Below are 12,412 nucleotides of genomic sequence, written 5' to 3' on the forward strand. Positions count from 1 at the left end.
AAAAACGGTAACTAGATCTGCCAGAGGAAAGATTAATAGTCAATAGACTGTCCATAATCAACGGAATTTAGGAATTATAGTTTCATAGAGATTTATTTACCGAAATGTAAAATATAAGATAAATTGACACCAAAAGTGATAAGTCGAACAATATTTATGTACTGTGCTTTTCGAAAAACAAAAAATGTTGAATATCTCCCATTTTTGGACTTGGTAAAACAAATCCTCTATATATATATATATATAGCAAATGGAAAATTTTCCGGACTTTTAGGTCATGTACATGTCATGGTGACTTCATAATGGTTCAGCTCAGTAGCATAGATAAGAGGAATAATGTATATGGTGCTCTAGAATGTAGCTGTCTTTTTAATTAGTTTTGAAAAATGAACCGAGTTTGAATAAACTGGAAGAACAATCCACGCAGTCGACAGAGAAATTAGGTATACGTGTTTAATTCGCAACTCCGTATCTGATGTGAACACTAGAAAGAACTCTTGTTACATGTTTATTTTGGGTTGTTTTAATACTCACTCAGTTTCAATGAGCTGCCACAGTGCTGTGGGTTTACCGTATGAGAATTCGAATTGGTTACGTTGCTACAATGTCATTAATAGTTGTGAAAGTTTCGTGTTTGCGCTTAATTACTAATACCATGGTGGCACTTATGTCTACTCACCACTTGCAAATAATCCACCCATAAAGTGCACACCTTTGGTATATATGATCATGTCTTGACTTGTTAATGTAGATGGAATCAATTATATATTAACAAGAATGTTGGGCTGCCTAAATATCAACAGGACTCGATATCACAATTAATCCTTTTTAAGCCATTTATTCTGGACCAACCAGATTCTCTCCCTCTCTGTCTCTGATCTATCGGCTCACTCAGTGATCATCTCATTCTATAAATAGCAAGCAAAGCAAGTCCCCAGCCACATCAACAAGGATTCCCTACCCCTTTCTCAGGGAGTTTTGCACGTCTTTCGGTTAACTCTCACTGCCTTCATCCCTTGATTTCCTTTTTTCCCTCTTAGCCGTATATCTTTATCTAATCAAATCAAGTTCTTGGTACGTATCTAATCAAATCAAGTTCTTGGTACGTAGAAGGTCTGCCTCCTGGTTGTCAAACATTTATAAAGATCAATACACCCTTTGGTCTCTGTGTCTCTCAATTTAACCCCAACTTTCTGTTGTAAATTGATTGAAAGATGGCAAAGGTCGTCAGCCTGTTGATGATAAGCCTCCTCCTCTGCTCCACGCTGACCTACGCTTCCCGCCCAGCGCCTGGGCTTGCTGATGCAACTCCTGCGATTACCCTTCATGCGGTTGGTTTATTTTGCATGTTGTTTTTAACATGTTTAATTGAGCTCGTATATACAGAATTGGGATTTATGAGTTTTTTCTTATAGGATGAGTCGGAAGCAGAGCACGTTCATGATGCTGTGGATGTGAGTTGTGAAGGAATTGGAGAGACGGAATGTTTGACAAGGAGGACGTTGGCTGCTCACCTCGACTATATCTACACCCAGAAGAAGAATCCATGAAATTCTGATGTCCTAGTTTTTTCTTTTTTATTTTTTTCTTCGCAAGTCTGAACTTCATTACCAAAGACAACTGAACAAGTAAAATACTAATGTCTTAAGCAAGGAACTGGGAAATATATTCAAACAGTTCATATTTGTGGTGGGAGATCTTTTCAACTGTGAAAATTCAACAGACATTCACGGATTTTGATGAGAGGGATATTTCCAAACATGTTGTTGGAATGTGCTCATTGTGTAATGGAATGCGTGTATCGATTCCGAGTTTGATATATTTTTGTAGCTTTCTGGGTTCAAAGTCTTTGAAGAAGTATCTTGTGTCTCTTGCAATGCCTTCCATTATCCTAGTTACTTTTTTTTTTTTTTTTTAAGCCATTATCCTAGTTACTTGTTCATGTCATTTGTGGAATATGTAATATTAATTACTTGATATGATATTAAAATACTATATTAATGTTTCTTAATTTCCTCTATAGGCTTTGTTATTAATTGGGATGTTACAGATCAAAAAATGCTTGTCATGGTTAAATGAAAAAGCAACCCATTGGAATTTGGAATTTGAAAATATTGTATGGAGCTATATTGAGAAGTCTTACATGGCTTAGGAACAAACTCATCATGAGCTTTATAAGGATTTATCTAACTCTTCCTATAAGGCCTTTTAAAAGGAGAAATTGGTGTTTCTATAAGCTGATCAAAGTACAACCCATTTTACTTTCCTTATAACATGTAAATTAAGCAAATAACCTCAAATAACAATACATACATTCAACCACTCTCATTTTTTATTAAATGCAGTCGAAGATATAAATCACAAAAGAATTGATCAAAGAAGTAGAAAGTTGGTGAGTGTATAGCAATTGTTATTGGATTTAAATGCTATTCTATTACTCGCCTCTTATTTTTTTTTATGAGAATTCAATGTAAACAACCATTGGTGTGGGTTCAGTTGGGGAAGATGAGAAATAACTCAAAGGTGGTACTGGTCGTTGTATTTGGTTGACAGTTGAGGATGAAATAAATTTGATTGCAACCTTTCGAAATTGTGTCCAAAGCATGCCTAATACACACACATATATATATATATATATATATGACATAAATGGAATGCCTTTAAAAGACCTGATGTTATTCCAATAATGATACCAGACACAATTAGAATTTATTTTGACATCTAGTTAATCAACATAAGCTGAGAATTGAGATTGAGATAAAAAGATGCAACACACAGAAAATTTTGAAAGGTATTCATTAATGATAGAATTCGAAATCAATTAATGAAGTCCAAAAGCCAGATTTAAATAGTTTCAAAATTCAAAATTATGAAAAATCTTTTCAAAAAGGAAAATCTAAATTATTGCCTGGAAACTAAATATGTAATTAAATAAGAGTTCTACAAAAAATTTAGCCGAAATCAAAATCAGAATTAGTTTCAAAACATGAAATGAAACATTTCCTAAGATGACAAAAATGAATGGAAGTAGATTATTTGGGGGCAATCCAATGGAGATTCAGTGTTTCTTACCATATCTGCAAAAACCCATTTTCTTGAAGTAATTCAATTTAGAATCTAGACTTGGATACCTCGTAAGAGTTTGGGTTTGTATCATTCTCACTAGGTTGGAGAGAAATCATACTCAAATTTTAAACTTTCTTGCATCAATTTTTTTGATATTCAATTAGATCTATCTTTTTTTCTATTTATAGTCTGTTCCAATCATCATGACAAAATAAAAACACAAAATACATATTTTCGTCTTTTATTTATTTAATTATTATAATTTTTCTAAACTTCTAAACATACAAAACACATAAAATAATACAACTTTTTCAAATTTAAAAATAAAAATAATATTCAAATAAGTTTTTAATTTTATAATTCTTTTCTATCATTTTTTTAAACTCAATAAAATATCTTAACTCCAATAATTTCATATTTATTCACAATATTCTCGTCAATCTCGTTAACATCCTAGTATTTGCTTAGATGGTCAATGAAAACAGTATCCATCATTTAGAGCAGAATGCATAGAGGCTTTGGACCTTTTCTCTCATTCATTTATTACAAACCTCAATCTAGGGCCCTACCCTAGTTTCTGACCTTCTTCGCGCACAAAATTTTGTGGTCCGTGCCTCGTTTGAACTCTCTCTCTCTCTCTCTCTCTCTCTCTCTCTCAAACGATCCTTACATCAGGATCACATAAGAAGTTCGAGTCAGCCGGGTTGCAGATAGAATATTTATTAACTTCGAGTGGGCGCGCGTGAAGTATATAATTTTAGGGAAATGTCAACAAACTCGTGCTAATGGTGGCATTATAGATCGCAAGCAAATAAAAGTTAAAAGGACTATGTAGCATGCAACCAGCTAGGAATGGAATTACACTTTGTATGGGTTTTATCGGTCGACTTTGTTGGAAGGGTCACATTTAGAGGACAGCTTATAGATATAATTTTGGATATATCTACTTTCTAACAAAACATTTCATAGCTAAGTTAGTAGCGGGCCAGAGCACCAGCTATCAAGGCCCAATTGTACACATTTCTTTAACATAATTAATTATTGTATTCAGCCTAAAGAAAATATTATTGTATTCTTCTGTCTTCTTTGAATTGTATATAAGTTCAGGGAACATTTCCGGATTATATCTCCTTCTTCATCAGTGATACCATCAAATTCCAAAAGCCTCAACAAGAACTAAGAAGCAACTGGACTCAAAATGTTTTTTCAGTAAGCAAACACATTTATAAGTCTTAATTCTGGTTTGATTGGGCATCTGTACAAATTTAACAGTATCCAAGTCCAGAGTTGGACTTCGAAGACCATAGATGATATTCACCACAATTTTGGAAACTAAAGAGCATACACTGTTCAAGCCTTTTAGGGCATTTTCAAATTACATCAATGTCATCAAGATTAAGCCAGTCATTAGGTTCCTTTGACTCAGGGTTACGAGCACTTACCTGCTCAGATCCAGCATTTTTTATCTCAACAGAGCTGATGTCTTTAACTGAGTCAGCGGAGCTTCTGCTCAGCTGAACCCAGTCTCGCGAGTCTTTTGTTGAAGAATCAGAAGCAGTCATGGCTTTCGTGTAATTTATGGGCACATCTCCATCATCCTCCTCAAGATCGCTAAATGATACATCCTCATCATTCCCAATAGGGAAGGTAGTTCCACTTACACCAACCATTTCTGAACTTTCCTCTTTCAACCAATCATCACCATCATCCTCAAATTTATCATCTAAGACCCTAGAGGAGGAACCAGGCAGTGAATGTTGGTTCATGGTTTGATCCACTGGTTCATCCTTAACAACAGACTTGTCAACAATCTCAAGTTCAGTACTTTGGACTGGGTGCTTCTCCATCTCAATGTCAGCTGGCACTGAAGAAGATGCAAGTTCAACGGCTGACGTCTTGAGAGGGGCTGATTCAGATGCACCAGGCAGCACCGAGAGATGCTCTTCATGTGTTAAGTCGGTAGCGTTCATGTCTCTTCCCAAATATTCAGGTTCTTGCTTTGCCTTATTTCGGCTTTGCAAATCATGTGTCAACATTGTTCTGGCTTCCACTATCTGCAAACATAACATCAGCTGTTAGCAAAGCAGGCTAGCGAATAATTGTGCACAACAAAAGGACAAAACCTTACAGTAAAAGGAAACATTACGTGCCACAAATCTAGTAATATGAATCAACAAGAAAAGGTGAGAATTGCAAAACAATAACTAAGAAAAAAGTAGGCCCGTTGATAAGTATGAAATCCATTTCTCCCCTCAAATTGACCATACTATAAGAGTACAAGAGGTCAAGCATCTCTCATGTGGATAACTTGCTCATCTAAGATCAAAGGAAAGAAGCCATTCTGTCCTTACGGCTTTGAGGGGACATTTTAAAATTAACAGTAGCCAAGTAATTAGCAAACAGGAAAGACATGGAATAAGCAAGGAATAAGAGAAATAAACTAGAACCTAAAAACGGAAAGCTAAGGAAGCTAAATGGTTTGACAACTATCTGGCTCATTGCCTACCAAATAAACATCCTAACATAATGCTTTTAATCTCTCCATAGTACTAAAGATTTTTTTTTCCTTCTCTCCTGATAAGATCTTCCAGATGTAATCAAGTTTGTCACCTTGATTCACTTATGTTAGTAGAAAAATAATGTATTGGCATATTCTAATGATGAAATTTAGTCCAATTGAGTTGTAATTAATTTGGATTGAGTTTTGTTCAAGTTTGAACAAAAATCCAAGACAAGGTAAGTTTGCTAGACTCCCAGGAGTGTCATGGTCACCTGAGGCTTACACGTAGAGTTCATTCAACATGAGCAACACATGCTCGACCAAGACCTTATACAGAAAGTTTGATCAACACACGCACAACATCTACTGGAGCGAACAGAGTGTTGGTGAAAGCACTAAGCACAAGATGATAATACATTTAGCATATTACCTCAATTTATTTATTCTTTATAAGTACAACATGACAACCAAGTAATCAACTAATTTCATAAAATTTAAACACAACATTTTATATAATTTTTGTGCTTTGATAAATATACACATCTATGATATTTTTAGCCACAATCAAACTAAAGTACATGGTTGAATAAATATATACAAAAAGGGCCATGGTGAGAAAGCTCAAGAATTATAGGTGCTGACTTAAATGCTAACATAAGCAATCAAATATCACTCAATCTAGAAAGCCAACATGGGCATATATATCACAATCACACATGTCAACAAATGACAGTATGGCACCATGGTATGTAAATCATCTTCAATATCAACTAAATACTTAAAGAACAGTTGTTTATGTTGAATTGTGGCGGATCTGTGAGTAGAAGAAGTTATTTCAAGTTTGAGAACATGTGGTTAAAGGTTGAAGGTTTTGGGGATAAAATTAGATGTTGGTGGAATTCCTACTTTTTTTCTGGCTCTCCTAGTTTTGTTTTGGCCAGTAAGTTAAAATCTCTAAAGAATGATTTAAAGAAGTGGAATAAGGAGGAATTCGGGTTGTTGGATACAAAAAGGAAGCGGTTAATGGAGGAATTGTGTATTTTAGAAGAGAAGGAGGTGCAAGGGTTGTCTTCAGAAGAGGATAGATCCAGAAAACTAGGGGTGGTTTCAGATCTGGAAAATTTAGCTTTAATGGATGAGATATCATGGAGGCAAAAATCAAGGGCGTTATGGCTGAAGGAAGGCGACAGGTGTACCAAGTTTTTTCATCAATTGGCTAATTCTCATAGAAGATATAATGCGATTGAGGTCCTTCGTGAAGGTGACAGATTGTTTTCGGATCAGGATGATATTAAGGCCCATATTGTGAATTATTATGAGAAGTTGTTTTCAGAAAATTTTTCGTGGAGACCAAATTTGGATAGCCTTGTTTTTAATTCTATAGAGCAGGCTGATGCTGTGTGGCTGGAAAGAGAGTTTGAAGAAGAAGAAGTTCTGGATGTGGTAAAGGGTATGGAAAAAGATAAGGCTCCGGGTCCAGATGGGTTCTCTTTGGCTTTTTTTCAAGAGTGCTGGGATGTTGTTAGAGAAGATGTCATGAAGGTGTTTGCCGAGTTTCACTCCGTTATGAGGTTTGAGAAGAGTTTAAATGCGACTTTCATTGCTCTGATTCCGAAAAAGGCTGGGGCTGTGGAGATAAGAGATTTTAGACCTATCAGTTTGGTGAATGGTGTTTATAAAATTGTTTCTAAAGTGTTGGCTAATCAGTTAAGTAGGGTGATGGAGAGGATAATTTTACGGTCTCAAAATGCCTTTGTGAGAGGAAGGCAGATTTTAGATTCTGTTTTAATTGCTAATGAGTGTTTGGAAAGCAGACTTAAGTCGGGGAAGGCTGGTATTCTCGTCAAGTTGGATATGGAAAAGGCTTATGATCATGTAAGCTGGGATTTTCTTGATTATTTGTTGAGGAGATATGGTTTTGGAGTTAAATGGTGTTCGTGGATAAAGTTCTGTGTTTCGACTCCTAAATTTTCTGTGTTGGTGAATGGAGAACCAGCTGGTTTCTTTTGTAGTTCTCGTGGCTTGAGGCAAGGCGATCCCATTTCCCCCTTTCTTTTTGTTATGATCATGGATGCTTTTAGTAGAATGATAGACAAGGCTGTGGAGGGTAACTTTCTGTCTAGTTTTGTGGTGGGTAACGAGAATAGGAATAATCTGAAGATTTCTCATTTATTATTTGCTGATGATTCCCTGATTTTTAGTGAACCTGATTCTGATAATTTACGTGCTTTAAGAGCTCTGTTACTGTGTTTTGAAGCTGTTTCGGGGTTAAAAGTTAATTTATCAAAATCTGAAATTGTTCCTGTGGGTGTTGTTCAGAATTTATCAGATTTGGCAAATTTATTGGGGTGTAGGATCTCTTCTTTGCCTTTGAGATATCTTGGGCTTCCTTTGGGGGCTTCTTTTAAAGCTGTGGACATTTGGGATGGGGTGATTGAAAAAATTGAAAGGAAGTTAGCAGGTTGGAAGAGGATTTATTTGTCTAAGGGGGGTAGATTATCTCTTATTAAAAGTACTTTGTCTAATCTGCCTACGTATTTCCTTTCTCTTTTTCCTCTTCCTGCAAGGGTTGAAAAGAGAATTGGGAGTTTATTTCGGAATTTTTTATGGGGTGGTGTTGGTGAGGAAAAGAAGTTTCATTTGGTTAGTTGGAAGAAAGTTTGTCAACCTTTGGATGGCGGTGGCTTGGGGATTAAAGATTTGAAGGTTTTCAATAAAGCTTTACTAGGCAAATGGCTTTGGAGATATCATTTGGAAAGTGAAGCCCTATGGAAAAATGTGATAGATGCAAAGTATGGAAGTTTGTGGGGAGGTTGGTGTTCAAAAGCCTCTAGTGGAGCATATGGGGTGAGTTTGTGGAAATTTATTAGAAAAGGATGGGATTTTTTCTCCAGTAATATTAGGTTGAAGGTTGGAAATGGTCAAAGAGTCCTCTTTTGGCATGATTTGTGGTGTGGGGATGCTGCTCTCAAGCTGGAATTTCCTGCCCTGTTCAGAATTGCAAGGGATCAAAATGCTGCTGTTTTTGATTCCTACTGTGTCAGCAATAATAAGGTTGTTTGGAATGTTTTTTTCAAAAGGGATATTAATGATTGGGAAGCGGATGAAGTTCAGGCTTTGTTGGTTAAACTTTACAGTTTTAAGCTGGTAACTGAAAGGGAGGATAGCATGGCATGGTCTTCTGCTGGAAATGCTAAGTTTTCAGTTTCTTCTTATTATAGAGTTATGTCAAGTCATGGTAGTTGCGTTTTCCCATGGAAAAGTATATGGAAAGTGAAAGTTCCTCCCAAGGTTGCTTTTTTCTGTTGGGTGGCTTCTATGGGCAAAGTTTTGACAACTGATAATCTTAGAAGGAGAGGACTGTTTATTTCTGATTGGTGTGTTATGTGTAAAAAGGATGGAGAATCTGTAAATCATCTTTTCCTTCACTGTGAAGTGGCTAGATTCTTGTGGGATGAGGTTCTGAGTTGGACAGGTTTGCATTGGGTGATGCCCAAAGATGTGGTGGATTTATTGGTAGGATGGAAGGGTTTGAAGGGCTGTAAGAAGGCAGCGTCTGTTTGGAAGATGATTCCTCCTTGTCTCATGTGGTGCTTGTGGATAGAAAGAAATAGGAGATGTTTTGATGATAATGAACGCACTTTGGAAGATCTTAGGGTTTTTTTCATGGGTACTTTGGGTTTTTGGGCGAAAGTTTATGTAATGGTGGATAATTTCCTGAATCTGTTTTAGTTTTTTTGGTTTTTTTTCTTTCTTTTTGTTTTCAGGAAGTTGTAGGTTTATCCTTTGTATACTTCCTGTGTACTTGGGCTTATGCCTATTTCTTCAATAAAATCATTACTTATAAAAAAAAAAGTATTTTTGGATAGGTAATCAAGAAGTTTGATTCATAATAATAGGCCTAGCAAAGTACACAGAACGTATAAATGAACATTTTCTGAGTATTGAACTGATATTTATATTTTTTTTTTTCAAAAGAAATTACAAAAAAAAATGCTGTTCTGCACTTTAAGCTCACACATAAAGCAACGAAAAGCAAACTTTTTGTAGATTTGCTTTGCTTTTGTTGGATGAAGCAATTTGGCATTGGCACTCAGCACTTACACATGCTTTTTACCAAACAATGAGCGAAATGTTATGGATCGGTTTGCTAGATGCACGTGAGACTCGAAGTTGAATTCCAACAGGTTTATGAATCCTAACTTAAATTTATTTCAGTATTACCTATTTAAGCTTAAGTATGCACGACCTTTGGATATTCTTAGGCATATGTTCAGAAATCCAAATGTATTTCTTGTAAGAGAAAACATTTGTGAAGTTTTTATCCTGAAAGTCAAACAGTTCTATCCCTATCACAAGCCATCACCCTATTGATCTTTGTTCCTCTTGTTCTTGAAGGGCCGATGAGTTTGTCAATGTTCCGGTGTATTCATTAATGGGTACTGTTAGAGTTCCATTAGATAGGATGAGGTTTGTACTTGAGGGAAACTCTATTAAGAATTTTAGAGTTCTGGAGCTGATGTGAACAGAGATCTAGTGGTCGCTCACATTGATCATAGTCTGGTGTCTGAGTCTACAAAGGTTTTTGAGATCTTAAAACTTATTGTTATATTGATCTTCTATATAAAATATATAGATGGTGGCTGAGCACCTCAGTTTTTATTTTGAATAGTTCTTCAAAAGGTTTTCCTTTGTGACCAAATTCTTCGTTTTCATTATTTTTATTGTTTTCTTAGCTTTTGGTTTTCATATCGGTGGTTGCTTATATATATATAAGATATTTTAAACTCTACTTTGTTTTGTTCAAACACCTATTCACCCCATTACTTGTGTTCGAGAACTATGCCATTTGAATTTTCAACTTATTTGTGCTTGCTAAAGATATATGAAGCCCTCATTAAATTGGGATGAAGTTTATACAGAAACCTTAAACCTCAACAATTAGAAATTAACAAAAAACCCGCTATGTGCCTTGCTATGTCTTCTACGACCCTGGATTAGATACAATGAACTTTTCATGGGCAAAATTGCAAATCACTCTGATACCCCATACCAATTCAAGTACTTAGTAACGTCACAAATGAATATTTTGTACATTCCAAAAATCCTAGTGCAACTGCTCGAGGACTTACTTTTGGTGTTGACAGAAGTTCTGCGTCATGTTTACCGAGTCTTGGATGCAACAGTACAAAATAAATCATCCAGAAGCAAGCCTCACTCATATATCCTGGGCAAAGTTCAATCCTGAGAGCAGCCAAGCTCGGTGCAAGCCGTTCAATAGCCAGAGCATGTTCTTGTTGGGCATCAGACATTTCAAATTCTGAGGCAGGGGAAAGGATCAGAATTTGTATAAATTTCCGTAAACACAATCACGTAAATATGCTATAAATTTCTAGATCACAATTTGACGGCAACATGATTTGTGTGAACGGGATTGTCATCAAGGCAAATACCTAGCATGCAGAATTGCCGACATCAAAATATAAATTTGATGAGCGAATAAAATCCCTTCATAACTTTCAAAATCAAATCTTCGGAACCCTCAAGCGCTAAAGAGCTTTACAGACATGGATTCAGGCTAGAAAGCTTAAGTAGCACATGGGAAAAACTCAATTATCAGAAAAACTACGGGATTTCAAGGATCAATATCAACGGTCAGCAAAAGAAACAAAAAAACAAATGCACGTTGAAACACATCTTAGATAAATAAAAGAATGAAAAAATACCATCAGAATCTTCGTAGTCAGGGAGAGGGAAATCCAGCCAAGTTTCTGGATGCATCGAGACGTTTCTTGCGAAGGCAAGCACCTCTTCTGTTACACCGACAGCATCGCCGATCTCCTCCTCCGATCCAAGCAGGAGAAAATTGGAAGCTATTTTGGTGATCTCCGACACCGTTTTGTTGGTCGATAGCTTTGAGATGCCGGTCTTAAATTTCCCGCTGATCTCGGCGAAATCGCTGCGGATTCCGGAGATCATGTCCTCTTCCAAGGCTTTTTGATCGGAAGGTTGAGGTTGAGGAGGAGGGGCAAGGAAGGAGGCAACGCCCCAGAGTTGACGGGATACGGTTTTGGTGAGCTCGGAGAGATCCTCTTTAACGCCACGTGAGGATGGAGTAGATGGTGAAGAGGGAGAGTCCAGCTTCTGCTTCTGTGGAGAGTTCGGATCCGAGGCATTGGCGGTGGTGTCGTCGTCGCCGTCGTCGAGTTTGAGGGAGTTGGCGATCGACCTGGCTATCCAAGACATGGTTTTGCTTCACTACCCACTCTGATCTGAACCCAGATTGGCAGATCATGGATGGTGTTGACTTGGTGAGGGATGAAAAGAATTGTTGTCTGTACGTCGCCGTTTTCATAATGATTTTATCTACGTACAAAAACACATACAATAATACAATTCAATCAAACTGTATACAGTTTGGATTCAGTGATGATCTCTAATTATCTTATTTTATATAATTATTATAAATTTTTTAAATTTTTATACAAAATTTAATAAATAATTTAACTTTTTTAAATCTTAAAATATTAATAATATTAAAAAATAATATTTTATTTAATTTTCATCTTCATTTTAATTAATCTCATCTCAACTCAATATCAAGACCTAACCTTATTCTAAATTGAGGAAAATAATACTCCAACGACAAAGCATACCGTTAAAGTGGACCAACTAGTATTTTTTTTTAAAAACATTTATGTTTATTTATTTATTTAGTATTTCAAAAAACTAACACAAATTATTTTTAAAAAAACTTACACTTTCAAATTCCGAATTCGGTATCCTTTATAGGTGACTGTAGCACCGCTCATTCTAAATATGCATAAATGGTTTCACCTCTCTTTA

The 12,412-nt window shown here is 36.0% G+C and overlaps 2 protein-coding genes across 2 annotated transcripts; one reads left to right on the forward strand and one right to left on the reverse strand.

Moving 5' to 3' along the window:
* The first annotated feature begins 821 nt into the window (after positions 1–821).
* Positions 822–1,877, forward strand: LOC122301941 (phytosulfokines-like). The gene is made up of 2 exons (XM_043113288.1): positions 822–1,331; positions 1,416–1,877. The coding sequence occupies exons 1-2, from the start codon at positions 1,215–1,217 to the stop codon at positions 1,548–1,550; spliced, it is 252 nt and encodes an 83-aa protein (XP_042969222.1). The 5' UTR covers positions 822–1,214; the 3' UTR covers positions 1,551–1,877.
* Positions 1,878–4,254: 2,377 nt separating this feature from the next.
* On the reverse strand, positions 4,255–11,900 carry LOC122295821. Its single transcript, XM_043105079.1, has 3 exons — positions 11,293–11,900; positions 10,699–10,886; positions 4,255–5,120 (listed from the first exon to the last, which is right to left on the reverse strand). The coding sequence occupies exons 1-3, from the start codon at positions 11,810–11,812 to the stop codon at positions 4,437–4,439; spliced, it is 1,392 nt and encodes a 463-aa protein (XP_042961013.1). The 5' UTR covers positions 11,813–11,900; the 3' UTR covers positions 4,255–4,436.
* Positions 11,901–12,412: the final 512 nt, after the last annotated feature.

This window comes from Carya illinoinensis, chromosome 2, assembly GCF_018687715.1.
Source record: "Carya illinoinensis cultivar Pawnee chromosome 2, C.illinoinensisPawnee_v1, whole genome shotgun sequence".
NCBI classification, from domain to species: domain Eukaryota; kingdom Viridiplantae; phylum Streptophyta; class Magnoliopsida; order Fagales; family Juglandaceae; genus Carya; species Carya illinoinensis.